This window comes from Ceratotherium simum, chromosome 3 (assembly GCF_057802395.1).
Source record: "Ceratotherium simum simum isolate JZ-2026a chromosome 3, ASM5780239v1, whole genome shotgun sequence".
NCBI lineage: Eukaryota > Metazoa > Chordata > Mammalia > Perissodactyla > Rhinocerotidae > Ceratotherium > Ceratotherium simum.
Window position 1 is genome coordinate 62,130,369 of NC_141902.1, and position 18,546 is coordinate 62,148,914.

The 18,546-nt window shown below is 50.5% G+C and overlaps 1 protein-coding gene across 2 annotated transcripts in view; it reads right to left on the bottom strand.

Moving 5' to 3' along the window:
* Positions 1–2,358: 2,358 nt before the first annotated feature.
* Positions 2,359–18,546, bottom strand: part of ANP32A (acidic nuclear phosphoprotein 32 family member A) — a 38,356-nt gene continuing 22,168 nt past the window's right edge. For both annotated transcript variants that reach the window (XM_004421746.3, XM_087428598.1), the window contains exons 2-7: positions 10,124–10,273; positions 9,762–9,884; positions 7,041–7,239; positions 5,596–5,693; positions 3,837–3,900; positions 2,359–3,574 (exon numbers count right to left, since the gene is read on the bottom strand). In XM_004421746.3, the coding sequence (XP_004421803.1) occupies positions 3,513–3,574; positions 3,837–3,900; positions 5,596–5,693; positions 7,041–7,239; positions 9,762–9,884; positions 10,124–10,273 (696 nt within the window). In that variant the 3' untranslated portion in view covers positions 2,359–3,512. The remainder of the gene's footprint in view (positions 3,575–3,836; positions 3,901–5,595; positions 5,694–7,040; positions 7,240–9,761; positions 9,885–10,123; positions 10,274–18,546) is intronic.

Consider the following 18,546-nt stretch of genomic DNA (forward strand, 5'->3'; position numbering starts at 1 on the left):
ATCATAGGTTTGAGGCTTAAGTGCCACTTACTATCTCGGCTAGTTTTCTTACTTCTCTGAGCCTCAGTTTCGTCTATGAAATCTGTGCAAGGGTTAGGGGAGGCAATGGATATAAAGCATATCATACAGTAGGAGCTCATAATCTAGAATCATCATTATTCCTCTCTTTCCAGGCACTGGTCTGCATCAAGAAATGCACACCCTTTCCAGAGGTGATCAACCTCGGACACTACTGGGAAGCCAAATCCACTGTAATATTTAAAAACACAGGGTGCACTCAAAGCACATGAAACACAGATGCACCATGGTGCTCACTACATCATATCCATTCGAGGCTTGGCTGCGTTCTTCCTGGAAGACTGTGCATCTTCTGCTTCTCACCACAGCTGGCCCCCCTGCAATCACACAGTGCAGTGGTATGAGATATGGTGCAGAAGCCCAGGAATGGGAGTCCGGAGTTCCAGGCTTGGCTCTGCCACTGCCTTGCAGCGTGACCTTGGGCACATCACTTGTCCTCCCGGCTTTTTGGTTTCCTCTTTTGTCCAGTGAGAGGGTTGGACTGGCTGAATTCTGAGGGCCCTTCCTCTCAAGGGTCTGTCCTACAGCATTTGCTAGCCCTCAGTGGGGAAACCTTGCTCACCGGAGCTGTGATGGGTGAGGGTGAGGGATTGCTTCAACACAGTGGGCTCATCAGGTGGTCGCAGCTCAGGGGAGCAGAAGCTGGAGGCTCTAGTGTAAGGGGAGAGGGCTGGCTCTGGAACTACACACCCCTGGTTTATTCCTGACTGCATCATTCCTGGTTTATTTTCTGGCTGCAGGACCTTTGGCAAATTCCTCTCTGAGCCACCCGCACAAGGGTAATGCACCTACTTCGTGTGGCTGAGGATTCAATATGAACGAGACGCTGCATATAAAGCCTGGTACCTGGCACGCAGCAAACACTCAATAAAGGTCAGCTCTTACTGCCTCTCCTCTGGCTGAGCTTTCTCTTCCTCTTTGCTTCATGACTAAGTCTGATGAGATGGAAATAGCCCAGATAGATCTGGGTCTCACCCTGGCTCCACTCCTTACCTCCAAGTCACTGAACCTCAGTTTTCCTCATGTGTAAAATGGGCACAGTAAGACCTTTCCTCGAGGGTTGATGTCAATGCTTGGTATGATTGATACAGATAGGGTTTTCCTCCCTTAGACCCATCAGCATTAACCCATTCATCATCATTCATTCTACCTTACATTGTATAGCATTTATTTCTGTATCTACGTGAGTCAACTGATCCTTAAAGCCTCCTGGAGAGTCAGGGCTAGAAAACCCGAGGCCAGGCCAGAGCATCTCTTGATTGCACCCTACTCCCATGTTTAGACGAGCTCCGAGAGACACAGAGCACGCCTGCCTGGTTCATCCTTACAGTCCCCATCTCCAGCACAGCACCTGGCCTCTGGGAGGCCACCTCCCCATCCTACACCTGGAGCCAGAGCATGTCTGTCTGCCCCAAAGAAAGGGACAGTAGGTGCTAGGGCACTGTGCAAAGCATCGGGTGGGTCCCTCTCCTGGAAGGCATTCACTGCTGGAACCACAATGACTCTAAGACAGACACTAGGGCTTGCCGTGGGGTTCAAGGCTGTAAGGCTGAGAATGAATATATGTGTGTATATATAAACTACCAAAGAACATTGGTATAACCCTTCTGGAAAACATAATAGAAGTTTGCACATTAGCCTTACAAATGTTATCTTTTGGTCTAACGACTACTTCTAAGAATTTATACTAAGAAACCCCCCAAAAGTATAACAGAATGTCCACTACAGCCAAACATCTATTTGGTTAAAATTAAGCAAATCAGACTAGTTAATCAACTACTACATAGCCATTTAAGATATATGCTTTTGAAGACTCTTTAGAGGTAGAGAGAAATTATCACACATTAAATAAAAAAGGAACAAAAAACCACCATGTAAACCTCTGGGTTTGTGAAATAACTGGTTTTATACATTCCTGAGGATTTCAAGCATATATTCTTTTTACAGTCTGAACAACAAAACAAAGAAAGATATTCAAAATAAGGTTCCAAAGTTGGCTTAATTTTTTGCTGATTGTTTTGGTGTTTGGTTTTTTAATAGCTCTTTTTATATCTTTATCTCTTTTTTCTCAAAATGAAGCTTTTAATGAAGATAAGACACCAACCAGAGTCTTGCCTTGAGACTCAAAGCATCCAAACTTAGTATCAAGTTACACATCCTCTGAGAAAAGCTAGTTATCAGGTGACCAGTGAAGCTTCCAGCGGTCGCCGAGCAGCTTATCTGGAATGCATCTTAGAAGCACCAATGGCCTGTTGGACTCAAAGAAGCCATCCCCAAAAAAATTGTATAAAAAGATTTATTGAAATTTATCAATGACAAACAGACATAAAACTCAAAAGTTTGGCTCTTCTGAGGGGGAGGAGAAAAACCGGGGCCGATGTTCTTTTATACAGATGAAACACGGGCTAGGGAGTCACACGTCACTTCTAAAGCAATCCAGAAGAGGGACATGAAAACACACCTGTACATTCACTAGGAATTTGCAGTCATTTCAGATTTCCACTAGGTAAGAAAATACAATTTTGCATTAGTTTTTCCGTGCTCGGGTGTATGAAAAAAAAACCCAGCCGACATGCATGCCTCCCGCACTGAGGCTTGTAGAAACGGTCTAAGCATAGAAGTACAGGTGGAAGAATTCTCTCGTCATTTTGTAAAACAAAGTGTTCTAATATTTTACAGAACAAGATAGTTTTTTTTTTGAATCTTTTAAAGAGGTTGAAGTTTGAGGGTTTGCTTCTCTTTTAATTATAATTACCAAATCCATTTTACTCATAACTCATAAGCCTGCTGTTTTCAGCTCTCTGGCTCATACTCTTAAGAGTGACATCAGGGTCTTCTTTGCAGAGTGAAGCCCACCACCATCTGTGAAGAGGGAGAGGGAATGGGAGACAGGGAGCGTCCCCCAACCAGTGCCAAAATACGCCTTTAGGTTGCTATTTACAGACCAGGGCGTTGGATGCCTCTAGCAGGCCCAAGAAATGCAGAAATCACGTGAACCAGAACAAGAGGTAAGATGTGGCTGGTGCCCAGCCCCTCCTGGGCTTTGAGAAATGAAACTGGGGCCAGCCACGGCCTTCCAACCAACTCAAGAGACGGGAAATACCAAGAAATGTAAGAGACCTCCAAATCATCCTCTCCGAGAGTAAGGAACAAATGCTCACTTGGTGTGTACTCAGCTATTGCATTTACAGGGACAGAACCAGAAACAAAGAAAGAGTAGGGGAAAAAAAATAAAGAGTGGCAGTAAAAATAGTATTTTATTCCACCCCCTCCCACCCTCCCTCCCCCCACAACCCCCAGTACACTTTTCCCCTCTCGTTCCCACAGCAACGTTACAATCAGAAAAAAATAAGTTTCGGGGGGCGGGATTCGGGGGGGGTACGGGTAAAAACAGTCAAATCACAATAGGAATTTTTCAAAATAGGTTATTCCACTTAGTCATCATCTTCTCCCTCATCTTCAGGTTCTCGTTTTCGCTTCTGACCCCTTTCTTCTTCTGAAAGAGTAAGAAAAAGGCATTTAGATTAAACATTGATCTGCTTCTAACCCAGCCCACCCGCTGGGAAACCAGGGGACCATACAGCCAGGAAGCTTTGCCAACGCTGGCAAACTGAGGCGGGGGGTCTGCAAAGCCAGGGAGGCACCTGCGGCCTCAGATGGGCCCGTTCTGCCCACCGCCAGGTCCTCAGGGCCTCATCAATCTATTGTCAACTGAAGGGGCCAGCCTGCAACCAGCTGAGAGTAAAAAGGTGCCATACCACCAAGATCTTCTTCATCTTCTTCATCATCTACTTCTCCGTCGTTATAACCTTCTTCATCCTCCTAGGAGAGAAAACAGACACCAGACATTAGGAATGCCTCCAGCCTAGGGACTTGCTGAGGAAGCCACTTTCCCTGACACTGAACTACAATACTTGCAAACAATGTGTGTGGGGGAGTCCTACCCCCAGGTTTAGACTTCCGGACCTGAAGCCCCTGTAACTCACGCAGCTTTCCAGTCTGCACGCTCTCAGGAGAAGAACTCCCCAAGCCGGTTCTCTGTCAGGTAAAGTAGGCCATCCTTTCATCTGTCCTCACTCTAGTTTTGGTTTCAAGGGAAGACCCCGGTTTCGGCAAATCCAGATTCTGTGGGCAAGTCCAACCTCCCCCTACCCAGTCCCTTCACCATCTTGCCAATGTGGATCACTTGGCGGGGAAGGAAAGGGAGGATAAATTCAAGCCCCCCTGAGGACATCATCCCCAGGTCCTTGAGATGCAGCAAGCGCGTGCATTCATTCTCAGCACCCGACCCTTGCTTTATGCTGCTCCTGAAGTTCCACGCTGGTTGAACGTCTCCATGCTGGACGCTGTTCCTAAAGCATCAGGCAGCCCATTGTTTAAAAGAAATGGTGATAGACTTCTTTTTGTCAAGGGAAATATCCTTTTATAATGTCACCAAATAGTTCCTTAACCAGTGTGTTTGCTAAGAGTCTGGTTTTTTTGTGCGTGTATAAGCTCTCCTTTACTGGAAGCTGGAAATCTGCAGATGGTCAATGAGATTACAAAAAAACAAGAAACAAAACCTGCACGCTGTGCTCCAGCGACAGGAAGCGCAAGACGAAAAACCCATTAGCTAACACGACTTACTGCCCTGGCCCGGGGGACCTGTTTTCCTAAGTCTTTATTTTTAAAACACTTGCAATACTCTTCAGAGGTGAGCCCAGCAGCCTGCACATCGGGAGAAGAGAAACCCAGCCACTCAACGAGGCAGGAACCCCCGACCTCACTGGTTTTTCCATCTGCCCCGACCTGCCTCTCCACGCCTGCAGTGGGCCGGCTGGGAGATCCTGCCTGAGCGGGCTGTGTGCAGGGGTGCCTGTGCCCTTGATTGAAGAAACGGGCTCAGAAAGGTCAAGGAACTTGTCCAGGGACACACAGCCAGCAAGTGGTAGAGCTGGGATCCCCCCTCACAGACTGTGCTCTTAATCTCTGTGCTATATGACCCCTCACAGACAGGTCGCAGACCTTGTTAAAAAACTGGGAGCCAGCCAACGTGTTAGGACAATGGCATTATTTCTACTGTGCGCAAGGGACCCTTGTCACTCTCTGATTTGGGATCCAGCAGTGGCCTATCCTGGTTCCCATCAGTTCAAGGCAGTCTCTGATTTTCCTGACACACTGTAAGTATTCAGTGAATATCTGAACTAACATATGAATGCAAAAAGGCAGGCAGTGGGAATGTGGATTCTGTGAGAACCAACTTTCACGTAGAAATGAGGGCTAGGCTTTACCCCAGCAGGTGAGTCCCCTCCTCACCTGCCTCCAGAATCCCCTCTCTCTACCCCTCCTACAGCCGGCTGCAAGTCTTGCCTCCGCCAAACCAGCGCAATAAGAGGCCCTGAAAACGGACTCAATTGCCCAACCAGGGTTCCCGGGCTGCCAAAGGCTGGGCACTGAGGCATTTAGTGGGACTGACTCAGACGCAGCAAGTAAGGGGGACTTGGGGATATGGTACCCCCACCCAGCCCAGCCTCTTACCTCCTCCTCTCCACTCACATCTTCCTCTTCACCTTCCTCCTCCTCCTCCTCATCCTCCTCGTCTTCCACTACCTGAGCATCTTCATCATACTCCTCCTCTGTGCAGTGGAAATGGGGACAAGAAGAACGGAAGTGGCGGTGAGCTGGCCCCTCCCTCACACAGCACAGGACCCAGGCTGATGGGCCTGACACGGGGCGTCCGGTCCTCAGTGTAGCGCCCAGGACCCCCCCACACCCACCCAGGCCCAGAGCCTGGACGCTCTAATGTGAGTGAGCACATCCTAAAGTAATCCTAAAGATAAGCATCCTAAACTGTCTGCAAAGATAAGCCACCCTCCCAAGTTTTTCAAAGATCCCTTGTGGTGGTTGAGACCACAGGGAAATTGCCAGATCAGAGGAACAACTTGATAGGGCCTGGGAAAGCCGAGAAATGAATTCATTTAGAAAGAGCATCTAACAAAACTCTCTGCTTTAAAGGTAAGAGATCTGAGTCCCAGAGGCGAGAAGTGACTTGTTCAAGGTCACACATCCAGTTAGCTGTGAGCTGGGCCTAGAAACCTGATTGTAGGACTCCAGCCCTGGGCCTTTTCTGTCGCATCACAGGATGGAACACACTAAGGCAAACGGGGGTCTGAATATCTTGCAAAATACTTCCACCTAACAAGGAGAAACAAAATCTCGTGTCTGAATTATTCAGGCAAGCGTCTCCATTCTCAACCTGACTGGCCATGAAGACCTGCAGGGAAGCCGCACTGTGCTGGGCCGTGGGTAGGGACGGGAGGAGGGGCTCCTTTCTCCTTCTCTCCTTCCTGCAGGCCCACTGCTCGCGCACTGCCAGGGAGCCACTGCAGGGAGCCAACGTGCTGCCTGCAGCCTCCTCCACCTCCAGGGCCCCTGGGGCTGCGGAGTCCACACCCCTCAAGTCCTGGTCTGTGGTCCTATGGGCTGCAGCCACCAGGGGGCCCCACGACCTCTCCAGCTCATGACCTCACCTCTACTACTGGACACCTAGATGGGGAAAGGAGCCTCTCAGGCCACACCCCACCCTCCTGTCTCTCTCACCCCCTCCCTAGGCGAGTGTTTGAGGCCAGGGTCACACCACAGAGAGAGACTGTTGAATCTCATTCCCTGGCGGACTTTGGAAAAGAGAAAAAATTGAAGGGAAGATTCAGCTAGATGGTTTCTAAGGTGTTACAATGCAATTGGAGAATCTCAAGCTGTTTTTCTCTGGGGCTCATGCCCTGTTCTTTTAGGGGAGTCAACCAATGAGACATCTTAAGGACAATGGTAAACGAAAAAGACAGCCTCACTCCCCTCCTTAGTTCTGGAAAGAGGTTGACAGCCAGCTGGCCCGCCAGTGGGGGCCTCCCAACAGCCAGCCCATCCGCTCTGTAAAGCAGGGAGGAAGCCTGGGCCTGCCCTGGCCCGTCCCCTCCATCACCCACCGTCCTCGTCCTCCTCGTCGTCGTCCAGGCCCTCCACATAGCCCTCGGCGTCTGAGTCAGGGGCCTCCTTGTCGTCCCGGTCGTAGCCGTCGAGATACGTGAGCTGCGGGAGGAGCTTGAACACATTTTCTCTGTAGTCGTTCAGGTTGGTTACCTCACAATTGAAAAGGTCTAAGCTCTTGAGGTTTTCTAACTTTTTCTGCAAGCAGAGAAATGAAGTCAACAGTGAGCAACGTGTGGTAGGTGAGGTGAGGGGTAGTGACGAAACACCCCCCAGAAACAGGTGGGGGTGACGTGTGACAGCGGGGAGAGCTCCTGGCTCACAAGACATAAGGAAAGTCTGAACTGGCTCTGCTCAGCCACGAGGTACCCCCTGACATATCACCCCTGGTTGGGGGGCCTCAGTCTTCACCTGGAAATGAGGGGCTGCACTTGAGGCTCTTTAAAGCCTCATCCAATGCTAACACTTCTGTTCTCCAGCCACAGGTCTTACCTCAACAGAGACTGGCCTGGAATTAACCTGGGCTCTCCTGGTGCAGGAGCCACGAGCTTTGCTGCTGCGCCTGTGACTACGGAGTCAGAGGGGAACTAAAAAGGTGACATGAACTAACAACTAACTTCTTCTGCCTCTAGTAATGATGGCGATGACGATGGTGACACTTAACAGAGCACTTTATGTACTAACTCAATTTATCCTCACAACCCCGACAAGGTAAAATAATTATTAGGTCGCTTTATAGACGAGGAAATGGAGGGCAGAGAATTGGGATTTGATGAGCCAGCCCAACTCCAGACTTGTGCTCTTACTCTGCAATACTGCCTGTCAAAAGGGGCAAGAGAAAAAACGATGGAGGATCTGGATTTTGTTGGAAGAACTTAACCCGACTTGCTTTGTTAAAGCTTTACACCAGAGGGGTTCTAACCCGTATTATGCCTGCTTGGTGGCTGAGGAAAATGAAGCCCAGGAAGTGCAAGGGTCACACAGCTGGCAAGAAACAGAAACATTTCGACTTCCCACCTCACGTCTTCAAGGCGCAGGTACAAGAACACCCGTCCCAGGCTGAGTCCCAGTTCCAATGGGCCAGGCCTAACTAGGGAGTGAAGCCCCTCAGGGTCAACATTGGGAACTAGGTTGCTCTCTCAGGATCTCGTGATAGAGACCTGGGCGTGCTCAGCAGAGGGTCAAGGGCGGGGAGGAAGTCAGGCTGTGGTCTGGGTGGGCGAGCCCAGGACTCCCCAACCAAAGGCAGTTTCCCACCCACGGGAGGCAAGTGTAACACATCACACTGATAACCAGGGAAGGGGAAGCTACAAAAACGTGTATGGTCTGGCCGGGGCGGGGGGGGAAGCACGGTGTGTGCGTGTAGGTGTGTGTGTCTATGTCCGATCTCTAACGGTGACTGACCACAATGTTTTATATACTCGATCCTCATACCTCGCCTCCCAAAACATACACATACAGAACTTCAAAGTTTTTTCTTTTCGTAATGAAATTCGGAAATCAAGACGCCCAGGGAGATCAAGATAGTTTTGCTTTCCCCTAGGAAATGTGTAGAAGACAAGTTCTACGGGCAGCTTATTCTAGTGGCTGACCCCATGCCACAGGTGGACAGGCAAAATTTGAGGTTGGAAAAGAAATGCCAGCTTCGTATTCTGTCACCCTGGCCCATCAACCAGCCCCCCTAGAGCATCCACGGAGAGCAAGCAGTGCTTTTTGGACAAGACCCTACAAACCCAAACTGAGGGATGTCCCGACCTGCACACTATATACCCAGAAGAGGGAAATGTAGCAATTTGGCAAAAACATCCCCATGGCCTTTTCTCGATCTGAGATGCATGGTCTATGAAGTGATTCTTCTGTGTGTATTTACAATAAGCATGTTTACTTAATATGGTAGTACTTTTACATTTCAAAAAAGCTATTACTTAATGACACAACTTGTTGACACAGTCGATTTTCTTGAAATCAAGGGAACATAGTCATTCAGATCTGGGTAATGTAGCAATTGTTATTCTGACCATGACTTGCCCCTTTCTGGCTAGTGAAATCAGGGAAGTTTGGGGTGTGTCCAGCTCTATGAGGACAAGTAAAGGAGCCAGAAACGCTGCCCAGGTCTCTGAGGCCCTGGTCACCATGCGACCAAGGACTGGAGACCAGGGGTCACTCTTCCCTACGGCACGTAGAGGAAGTTCTGCGTGAGGCTCCCATACCACACAGCTCTCTGCCATCCTGGGGGGCCTGTGTCAGGACCCACCCGGCTGCCACTGTTCAGAGGCACCAGCCTCAGGCCAGTGACCCACGCAGAAAAGAGGTGTCCACCTCCAGGGTCAGCTTAAGTCCTGGACGTCTCCTCCCTCCCCAAAGAGGGACAATGAGGCATGCTGTAAGCTTGAGAAATGACAGCTCAGGTTTCCAAAACTGAGCAGAAACTGTATGAGGAAACGCATCAGACAAGAAATTGAGGTCCAGGTCTACCCTTCCACCCCACCCCACCTGCCCAGTTTGGCTATGTGACCTTGGTCAAGCTATTTCACTTCTCTAGGCCTCAGTTTCTCTACAGATGAAGTAGAAATTACCACTCCAACTCTATCTCATAATACATGACAGTCAAATAAAGGAAGATAAGTCAGAAAAAGGATGCTATACAAACACAAAGCAGTACCCCTGATCTCAAGCCTGCCCACCTCCTGCCGCGGACAGGGAGGACCCACATGACTCACCAGTGGCTCTATTGTGCTGAGGTCTTTAATTTTGTTGCCACTTAAATTTAGATGTGTGAGGTTCGGACACTTTTCTGCCAATACTTCCAGGCCCCCTGAGATTCTGTTATCGCTTAGTTCAAGCTAAACAAGGCAGGAGAGAAAAAGTAGAAACAGCTCTTAAAATGAAGGCTCTGGGCTCCACGCCGCCCAGCTCTCCGCAGACAGGCGAGGAGGGGAAAGTCGTCTCGGGAAATCATCAGGCGTGTTGGTGCACGCGCCTGGCTTCACCCTCAATTATGCTCCTTGAACACAAAGTAATGACCCCTGCCCCCTCCCCACCCCCGCCTCCCCGTGCACACATGCTCCTACACTCTGTTTACCTTCTTAAGTTTGTTTAACTTTGGTAAGTTTGCGACTGAGGTGAGGCCTACGTTGATTGTACTTAAGAACTCCAGTTCTTCAAATTCATCTGTGAGGCCTTCAATTTTGCCTTCATTCGACCGACAGTTGTCCAGGACAAGCTCTTTCACCTGAAAAGGGAAGGGCAGCATGAACGGAGGCGAGGAATGGAGGCTGAGGCAGGGGAAGGGTGTCAGGCCTCCTTGGAGGACAGGGCGACAGAGCCAGGATGCAGCCCATCATACGCTACAAAGAGCACTTCTTCCAGCTCTTCCGGAGCATGGCACTGCCAATGCCCACCCTGGTCCTTCTGCCTTCAGCAATAACGTGGCAGCGGGGGGAGGTGAGCAGAGCTGCGAACCAGAGGGCCACTCTGAACAGGAGCCTTTGCCAGACTGGAGAAGACAAACTCAACAAGCCCTGCTGCCATTGGCAAGGATGGTAGTCTCATTCCAATCCACTGGCACGTTCTTCCAAAACTCCATTAAAGAGTAAAACACCATGGTCCCCAGCTTCCCATGGGCACCAGCCATACCGTCAGATCCCCTCACCTCCATGCCCATCGTGGCCCCAGCCTGACCACGTTCCCAAGGCCAGCTACCTACTACTTCCCATCCTCAGCCCCGCCTCCCTCTGTGTGCTGAGGGGTCCCAAGATGCACAGGTGTGCTCGCTCTCACCTGCTCCTGCCACCACAGTCAGAGCCTGCCCACCGGGCCTGGCCTTTGTCACCATGGTCACCGGCTTGGCCTGCTCCACAGTAGTGGCAGCAGACCCGGGACTCCTCCAACTCCCCATTCTCTAGACCAGTGCTGTCCCATAGGACTTCCTGCGACAATGGAAATCTTCTGCACTGTCCAAGAGAGGAGCCACTAGCCCATGTGTGGCCACTGAGCACTTGCAATGTGGCTGGTGAGACTGAGGAACTGAGTTTTAAATTTTATTGAGTTTTAATTAATATATGTGTAAAGAGGGCCGGCCCCACGGTTCAGTGGTTAAGTGCGCGCACTCCGCTACTGGTGGCCTGGGTTCGGATCCCGGTGTGCACCAATGCACCGCTTGTCCGGCCATGCTGAGGCCACGTCCCACATACAGCAACTAGAAGGATGTGCAACTATGACGTACAACTATCTACTGGGCGTACAACTATCTACTAGGGCTTTGGGGAAAAAAAAGGAGGAGGATTGGCAATAGATGTTAGCTCAGAGCCTGTCTTCCTCAGCAAAAAGAGGAGGATTAGCACGGATGTTAGCTCAGGGCTGATTTTCCTCACAAAAAAAAATATATATATCTATGTGTAAAGAGACACATGTAAGTTACCATATCAGATATCAAGGCTCTAGACTTTGCTCTTCAGGGTCCTGAGAGCAGATGTGCACAGAATGGAAATCCACAAACCCAGGATAGACCCATACTGAAATGCCTAGATTGGCAAAGTCCAAAAGTTGGTCTTTGAGGGCACCTCGGTGGCCCTATCTCTCCCCTGACCAACTCCCTCGAAGCAGTTTTGCCCTGTTAGAGTTCTCAGATTCTCCTCTCTTCTCTTCTTACCTAAAATCTGGGCCTAAATCCTTTACTTCTAATGAGGTAGAAAGAAGTGATAAAAAGCTACCCTCTCTTTAGGTTGTTAAAAGGCAGACCTGGCTGAAGGTGAGATTCCAGGCTCCCATACAGACGGCAGGGAGACAGGCTGAGGAAGAGTAATCAGGTCTCAGGCCTGAAATGACCCAGAGGGGTCAGCAAGGGAGGCCAGGGTGCCTGGCTGTCTAGGCAGATGCCCAGAGTCAACCACTCCCGTCCCAGAGCAGTCTGGCTGCTCCCTGGCCTTCCAGGTCTGTCAGGCACCTTAAAGGCGACCCCCTGGCTACATTCGGTGCTCGACACAGCATCCCAGCCTGCCCGCTCCCTGCAGCCTCCAGGAAACACACGCTGATGTCACCTGGACAGGATACCTGCCTGGATTCCACCCACCGGTCACACGGTACAGGCTTGTCCTTCTCAGTAGCAGTCCCACATTGTCTGAGGGAGTCATTCCTGCCCCTCAGAACCTTTTCTTCTCCTGGATAAGCAGATGCACCTCCTAACCAGTCCCTGTCCAGGGCTTCTCCCCCACTGAGCAGGCCAATTTGCCTAGATTCTTCCTGCAGGGCCCAGGATGACCAGCTTGACATGGTCCTCCAGATGCCCCTCCCTCTTGGGCATCTCTAGGCCAAGTGCCAACTTGGGGGACCAGAATCCACAGTAGGTCAGCTCTGCCCTCCTCAGTCCACCCTTGCCAGTGGACAGACTAGGTGAGCTCAGGGCACATGTGGGCTGCAGAGCCCCACAGCTGCCCTGATTTCTTCTTCCCTGGTAGAGAGAGAAGCACACCGCTCAGCCCAGGACAGCAGCAATTGACAGGAGGGGCCAAGCTAGGTGCCACAGCTCTCTCCCAGAGTTAGCAAGCTCTCGGTCAAGGCACTGGCGCCAAGGTCCACCTTTCCCTTGGATCTGGGACGGGAGAAGTTAAGTCCTTTCCCACTCTCCCAGGAGAGGCCAGGTGTCCAGGTCAAGCCACATTCTCAAGGTCACTGGCAAGAGTGCCTGGGAATAAATCCTGCGAGGCCTGTTGCCCTAGGGCAGGAAGTTGTGTAGAGCCAGGAAGCCAGGCCTTAGGGGAGCAGAGCAAATGAAGGGAGATCGGCTGTACTGGGGGAGGGAGAAGCCCCTCCCTCGGCTGCAGTGAACACTGGAGTCACAAGGCCCACAGTCGTCTTTAGTTACTTGGTTCCCTGGAAGGCCCTGGGAATTCTTTAAGCTCCAGCAAAGAAAGACAAATTCCAGTCCACCCTCAAAGATTTCAGACATGCGGTTTTTCTAGACGGGTCAAGGGCTTCTCCTCTTACGGTCATTAGCCAAGGAGAAGGACTCAGTAACGGGGAGGCAGTGCTGGGAGTCAAGGGAATTCCTCCCGGAAGTCGGCGTCTTTCCTGGAGAGGCACAATGCTGCCTGGAAATTCTATAGATAAATAGGAGGTTCCAGTTCCAGCTCCCAGCACCACACCCAAACTGGGGCTATTCCTCTTGGGGACAGATGAAGCCACTACTATAAATGTTTTCATTAATGATAACCAGGCACACTCTAAGTGCTTCAGCCGCACTGGCTCATTTAATCCTCACAATCGCTCCATGGGGTATTCTCCTGTCTTACAGCCACAGGAGAACCACCTATCCTAAAGTCCCAGGAATGGTCACAGCAGGGTGTCCCCTGGACCGAGGGGGTCAGTGTTGCCGCAAGATGAGGAAGGGCACCTGATGGCTTCTCCGATGTTCCCAAACGTGGGGCACAGGCTCTCCCAGACCCCCCAACTGAATTGAACAAGCTCCCGACTGCGCCTGCTCCCCCTAGCCCCTCTTCTAACTGTTCCACCAGCCGGGTGGGGGCCACTCCCAGCAGTCCCCACCCTGGTTACACTTCCTCAGTAACCAAAGCACAAAACCCAACCCAGCCCTCGCTCAGATGACGCTGCAGTCAGCGAGCGGGGATCTGGAGAGGGGCTGGGGGCTGGGGGCTGGGGCCCTGCTTTCGGCCAAGTAGCAGGAGACTGCTTCCAACCACTTGGGAAGAAAACCCTGTGTGTCTGGAGGGCCGGGGGGCTGTTACAGGTCCGGGTGGGGGGCCTCTGGCATCCCCACGGTTTCTGCGTTTCCTTCCTGGCAGGGGTTTCAGCCCTGTTTGGGGTGAGATCAAAGAGGAGAGGGAGAGGCCTAGGCTTCGACGCTGAGGTTGCTGATATCACCAAAAAGCCCAAATCAGTCGGGGAAACCCACTGCTTCTTTGTGGGGTGATGTGTCACACTGGAGATGGCAGGTTAGCTGACTGTGAAGTGTCTGAAAGAGACCAAACAGGAAAAAACAAAAATGCCAGCCCAACAGCCAACCTGTGGAAGTCACTCCGTCCTCCACAGAGGCCCACACTGTCTTTGGGCTCCAGGACAGGCTGGCATGTTTCAAAACCTCCAACCTGCCCCAGCGTTCCTTAAATCAACTCTGAACTCCTGGCTGCAATTCCCACCCACTTCCTCCTATCTCTCGTCTCTCCTCTCTACTCAGTGGCTATGGCTCTAAACCCTTCCATGAGAAGAGAACAGCCCTTTTACATCCAGGGTGTGTTCCGCTTAAAAAAGAAAAAAAAAAAAAAGTAAGGCCCATTTTCCCCACCAAATCCTGGGTGTGAGCTAAGTGCAAAGTTAAAATTAAACTGAAAATTTGTACTTTGGGTTTAGACTCTCTCCCGATTCCACTGGCCATTTAAAAATATCCGAATGTGGTTACTCTCTCTCTAGTCCAACGACTAGAATTACTTTGCTTCCATCAGGAGCTTTTCAAACACCCCAGTGACAAACCTACACAGCTCCTATGCTTCATTTCTCAAGTGTTAACACCCAAGAGGAGCCTGGATATTCGTACTCAGCCCCCAAGAGATGTCAGTGGGAGGCACTGAAGGTTCACAGGAAATCAGACTACCCGGCTCTGGCATTTCCTAAAAAACTTGTCCCCAGAGCAAAGACACAGCAGTCATTTCTTACCAGTGGGAGCTGAAACATCCATGATAAACACGAACACGTTACTCTTCTAAGGAACAACCCGTTGCTTGTTTCAAAACTGTGAAATCTTGTCTTTACAGATCTCTCAAATCTGACTATTTATTTCTCTCTATTCCTAACACTTCAGTCCTGGTCACGGTCATCTAAGTCACTCTAAGCCTGCTTCTGCCTCCAAATAGGGTCTCTGTGACAGCGAGGATGCTGGACTACTGGGAATAGGCCTCGACCTGGAGGCCAAGGACCCGGCTGGCTGGATGACCCTGCCTCTGTCCCCAAGGTCTCAGGCTCTGCCTCTGCAGAAAGGGAACGAAGATACCTGTTTAACCTATAAAGTGCAAACTCTAGCCTGGAAAAGCCAGCCCTGGTGGTCTAGTGGTTAAGGTTCGGCAATCTCACTGCCACAGCCTTGGTTCGTTTCTCGGTCAGGGAACCACACCACCCGTCTGTCGGCTGTCATACTGTGGCAGCTGCATGTTGCTGTGATGCCGAAAGCTATGCCACCGGTATTTCACATATCAGCAGGGTCACCCAGGGTAGACAGGTTTCAGTGGAGCTTCCAGACTACGATAGACTAGGAAGAAGGATCTCCACTTCCAAAAAAACTGGAAATGAAAACCCTATGAATAGCAGGGGGCATCATCTGATGTAGCACCAGAAGGTGAGAGGATGGCACAAAAAAGTTGGGCATGGTTCTGCTCTGCTGTACACGGGGTCGCCAGGAGTGGGAATCAACTCAATGGCACTAACAAGAACTAGCCTAGAAAACTTTCCTGGTGTTCCCCTGCTGCTGGGGGGGAAAACTTCAAGTTCCTAAACTGACCTAAGGAGGCCCTCTACTCTCGATCTCCCCCCACTTACCCCAATCCCCTCGCTCCCACCTCTCACCTTTGCACTACAAACCGAGTGCAAGCCCCCTCCCCAGGAAACCTTCCTGGCATCTAGCGCTGAGCATCCTGGGGCACCGGGGCAGCTGCCGCATGAATCATTTAATCATGTATTAAGCATCCGATCCTCCTAGAGGTCAGGGACTGTCCTTCCCCGTAATCAGCCTAGCGGGGAGCGGACAGCAGAGAAACTACTTAACAAATGTCCTGTTTATCGTGCCAGGCACAACACGAGGTGCCGGGCATAAAGGGTGAGGCAAATCATCGTGAAACGTACAGTGTCACTGGTCCAACACAGTTTCAATGAACACTATCCTTTTATGAACTGTAACAACAACTTTTCTGGTGTATGTCTTGTGTCCCCGAGACAAATATAAGCCCCCGGGAGGCAGGTCAACTGTGCACACTCCTCTTGACCTGACCCAGTGCTCTGCACACAGGTCTCCTGCCTGTAAGAAACCGCTCTCTCCAACAGGGTGCTCTTGCGACATTGTTCACCTGGGCAAAGGCTGAGGGGACACAAAGACGACAGTGAGCCATAGTTGGGGTCCTTGCCAGCAAGAGGTGCAGCCACGGGCTAGGAGGAGACAGATGGCTGGTAAACAACTCCAGTCCAGTGTGCCAGGTAGCAGGCCTGAGGTTGGGACAGAGTGCATTCTTCAAATGCCTCCACTCCAGAGAGGACAGGCACGCTAACGGCTGAGAAGAGGGACCCAGAGAGACTAAGAAAGGGGACGCACTACATCAAAGTCAGGACTGGTCATATAATTTGAAGGGCCCACTGCAAAAATGAAAATGTGAGACCTCTTGCTCAAAAATTACTAAGAATTCCAACACGGTGACAAGCAGCACATTAAACTCAAGAGCAAGGCCCTTCTGAGCACAGGGCCCTGTGTGACTACACAGGTCACAAGCTTGTGAAGCTGGCCCTGATTTAAATGGACAGCTTGGGCCTAAAACAGAGCCCTCTGAAGGCCAGAACCAGAGAGGAGGCTTGAGTGAGAACCACGCTTTATTTTTGCAGCACTTCCTGAGGCAGTGTGGAGCGGGGGACAGACGGCAGCTCCGGAGTCAGACAGACCGGGCCCAAGTCCAGCTTCTCCCCTGGCTAGCTCATCTCACCTCTCTTGAGTTTCTGTTTCCAATGACAATACCGAGGGTTGGATTAAATGAAATAATGGACTTAGAGCATCCCCAGCTTGGAAAAAACCACTTGCCTTCCTTCTCCTTGATCCACAGCCACCTTTATTGCTGTGTCCACAGTCACGGCACAAGAGTGGGAGCAAAGGCAGGCCAGAGACTGAGTCACCAAGCCGTCTGCAAGGCTTCCTCACGGAACATACGAGGCCTCAACAGTTCTGGAGTTCTGGAGAACTAAGATGGTGTGCCCTCTTGATTTTGCATCTATACCTTGTTTTGTTTCTTTCTTTTCCCACTATCCTTGAGTCCTGATTTTCTTTTCTTTCACTGAGCAAGAATTTAATAAATATTTGTAGCTTTGGTTTCCACCTTGCCAGTCCCTGACCAATTTAGTTTTCAAATTCTAGGCTTGCACAGAAGAGAAGACTCAAATCAAATTGACCCCGTGTTTTTTTGGTGCTCATGGGTTTTAAATAGGTCAGCTTTTAAATGGGCCATCCCCTGTTGCAGATCCCATTTCTAGCTAGAAGGCCAAACTGTTTGAGACACCAAGGCAGAGGGGAAATGGGCTTCTTCCCAAAGGTGTTCCAAAGGCCTGATAGATGCTTGTGATTTTGTCGTTTTAACCACTAAATCTCTAGTTTTGCTTAACAGTCAGTGTGGCAAAACCTGCAAAAATCAGTCAGGTTCCACGGGGGGAACAACAAGGCTCTGGGAGAAAAGCCGGACACGTTGCAAGGCCTTCGGGATCATCTAGGTCAGCGGCTTTCTGACCACGACCCACAGTAAAAAGTACATTTTACACCTTGGCTCAGTGCACATGTTTTTGTGTGTGTATAGGCACACACTGAAACAAAACTTACCTTTACAATTACTCTTTTCTATAACATTAAAAAAATAAATATTTTTTAACATGACCCACAACAGTTTATAAAATGCTAGTCTAGTTTAGCCCTCTTTTTCCAGAAGAAGCAATGTCCAGAGTTGGCCTGGAGCCCACGAGCCCAGAGCTGGGTAATTCTGCCACACCACACCATACCACACCACACCGCTGCTCTGGATCAAAATTCACAGTCCCGGGTGGAAGACCGTGGGATGAACAGATCATCCACGCAGCTTTCGAGTTGCTGCTAACAGGAGGCTACTCTGCAGCCTCAATGGTAGCTAAGACTCAGGTCTCCAAACCTCTCAAAGATCTTTAAAAGCTTCACTGAGGGGCAGGGGCCCACATTACTTTAAAAACAAAAAACAAACAAACAAAAACATCTCTCCAAGAAAAAAGCATCTGAGTCTCTGGATTTTGTTTGTTTCCTACAATAGAGCTCTGCCGGCTCGGGTGGGAGCACATGGCCGCGGGAAGTCGGTGACGCCATCCGTATTATTTTAGGGAAGCATGGAAGGCAGGCCAGGGCGTGCTGCAGCGGTGATTAAGCTGTCGGCCAGGGCCCGGGTAATAGGCTAAGCGGCGGCTAGGGGAGGGCCCTATTAACATCAGCCCTGTGACTGGCTCCCGCGTCGCCTGGAACAGACTTCCTACCCCGTCCCTGGGTGTGGGGCGGACTTGGTTTCTGCCTTACCAAGACAGAGGAGCTGGTTCCACTGCAGATGCTTCTTTCCAGCCAGGACAGACTCCAGGGCAGTAACCCGAGGACCACCGGGGTTAAGTGTAGGACTTGGGCTTTGGGCTTGCTGAACGGGCCTGCTGAGCTGGGGTCCCTCCGTCTCTTCCCCTTAAACCTCATTCCTCCCTTCCAGCCAGTCTAAATTCCAGTCCACTTTAAAGACCTGCCAGTTC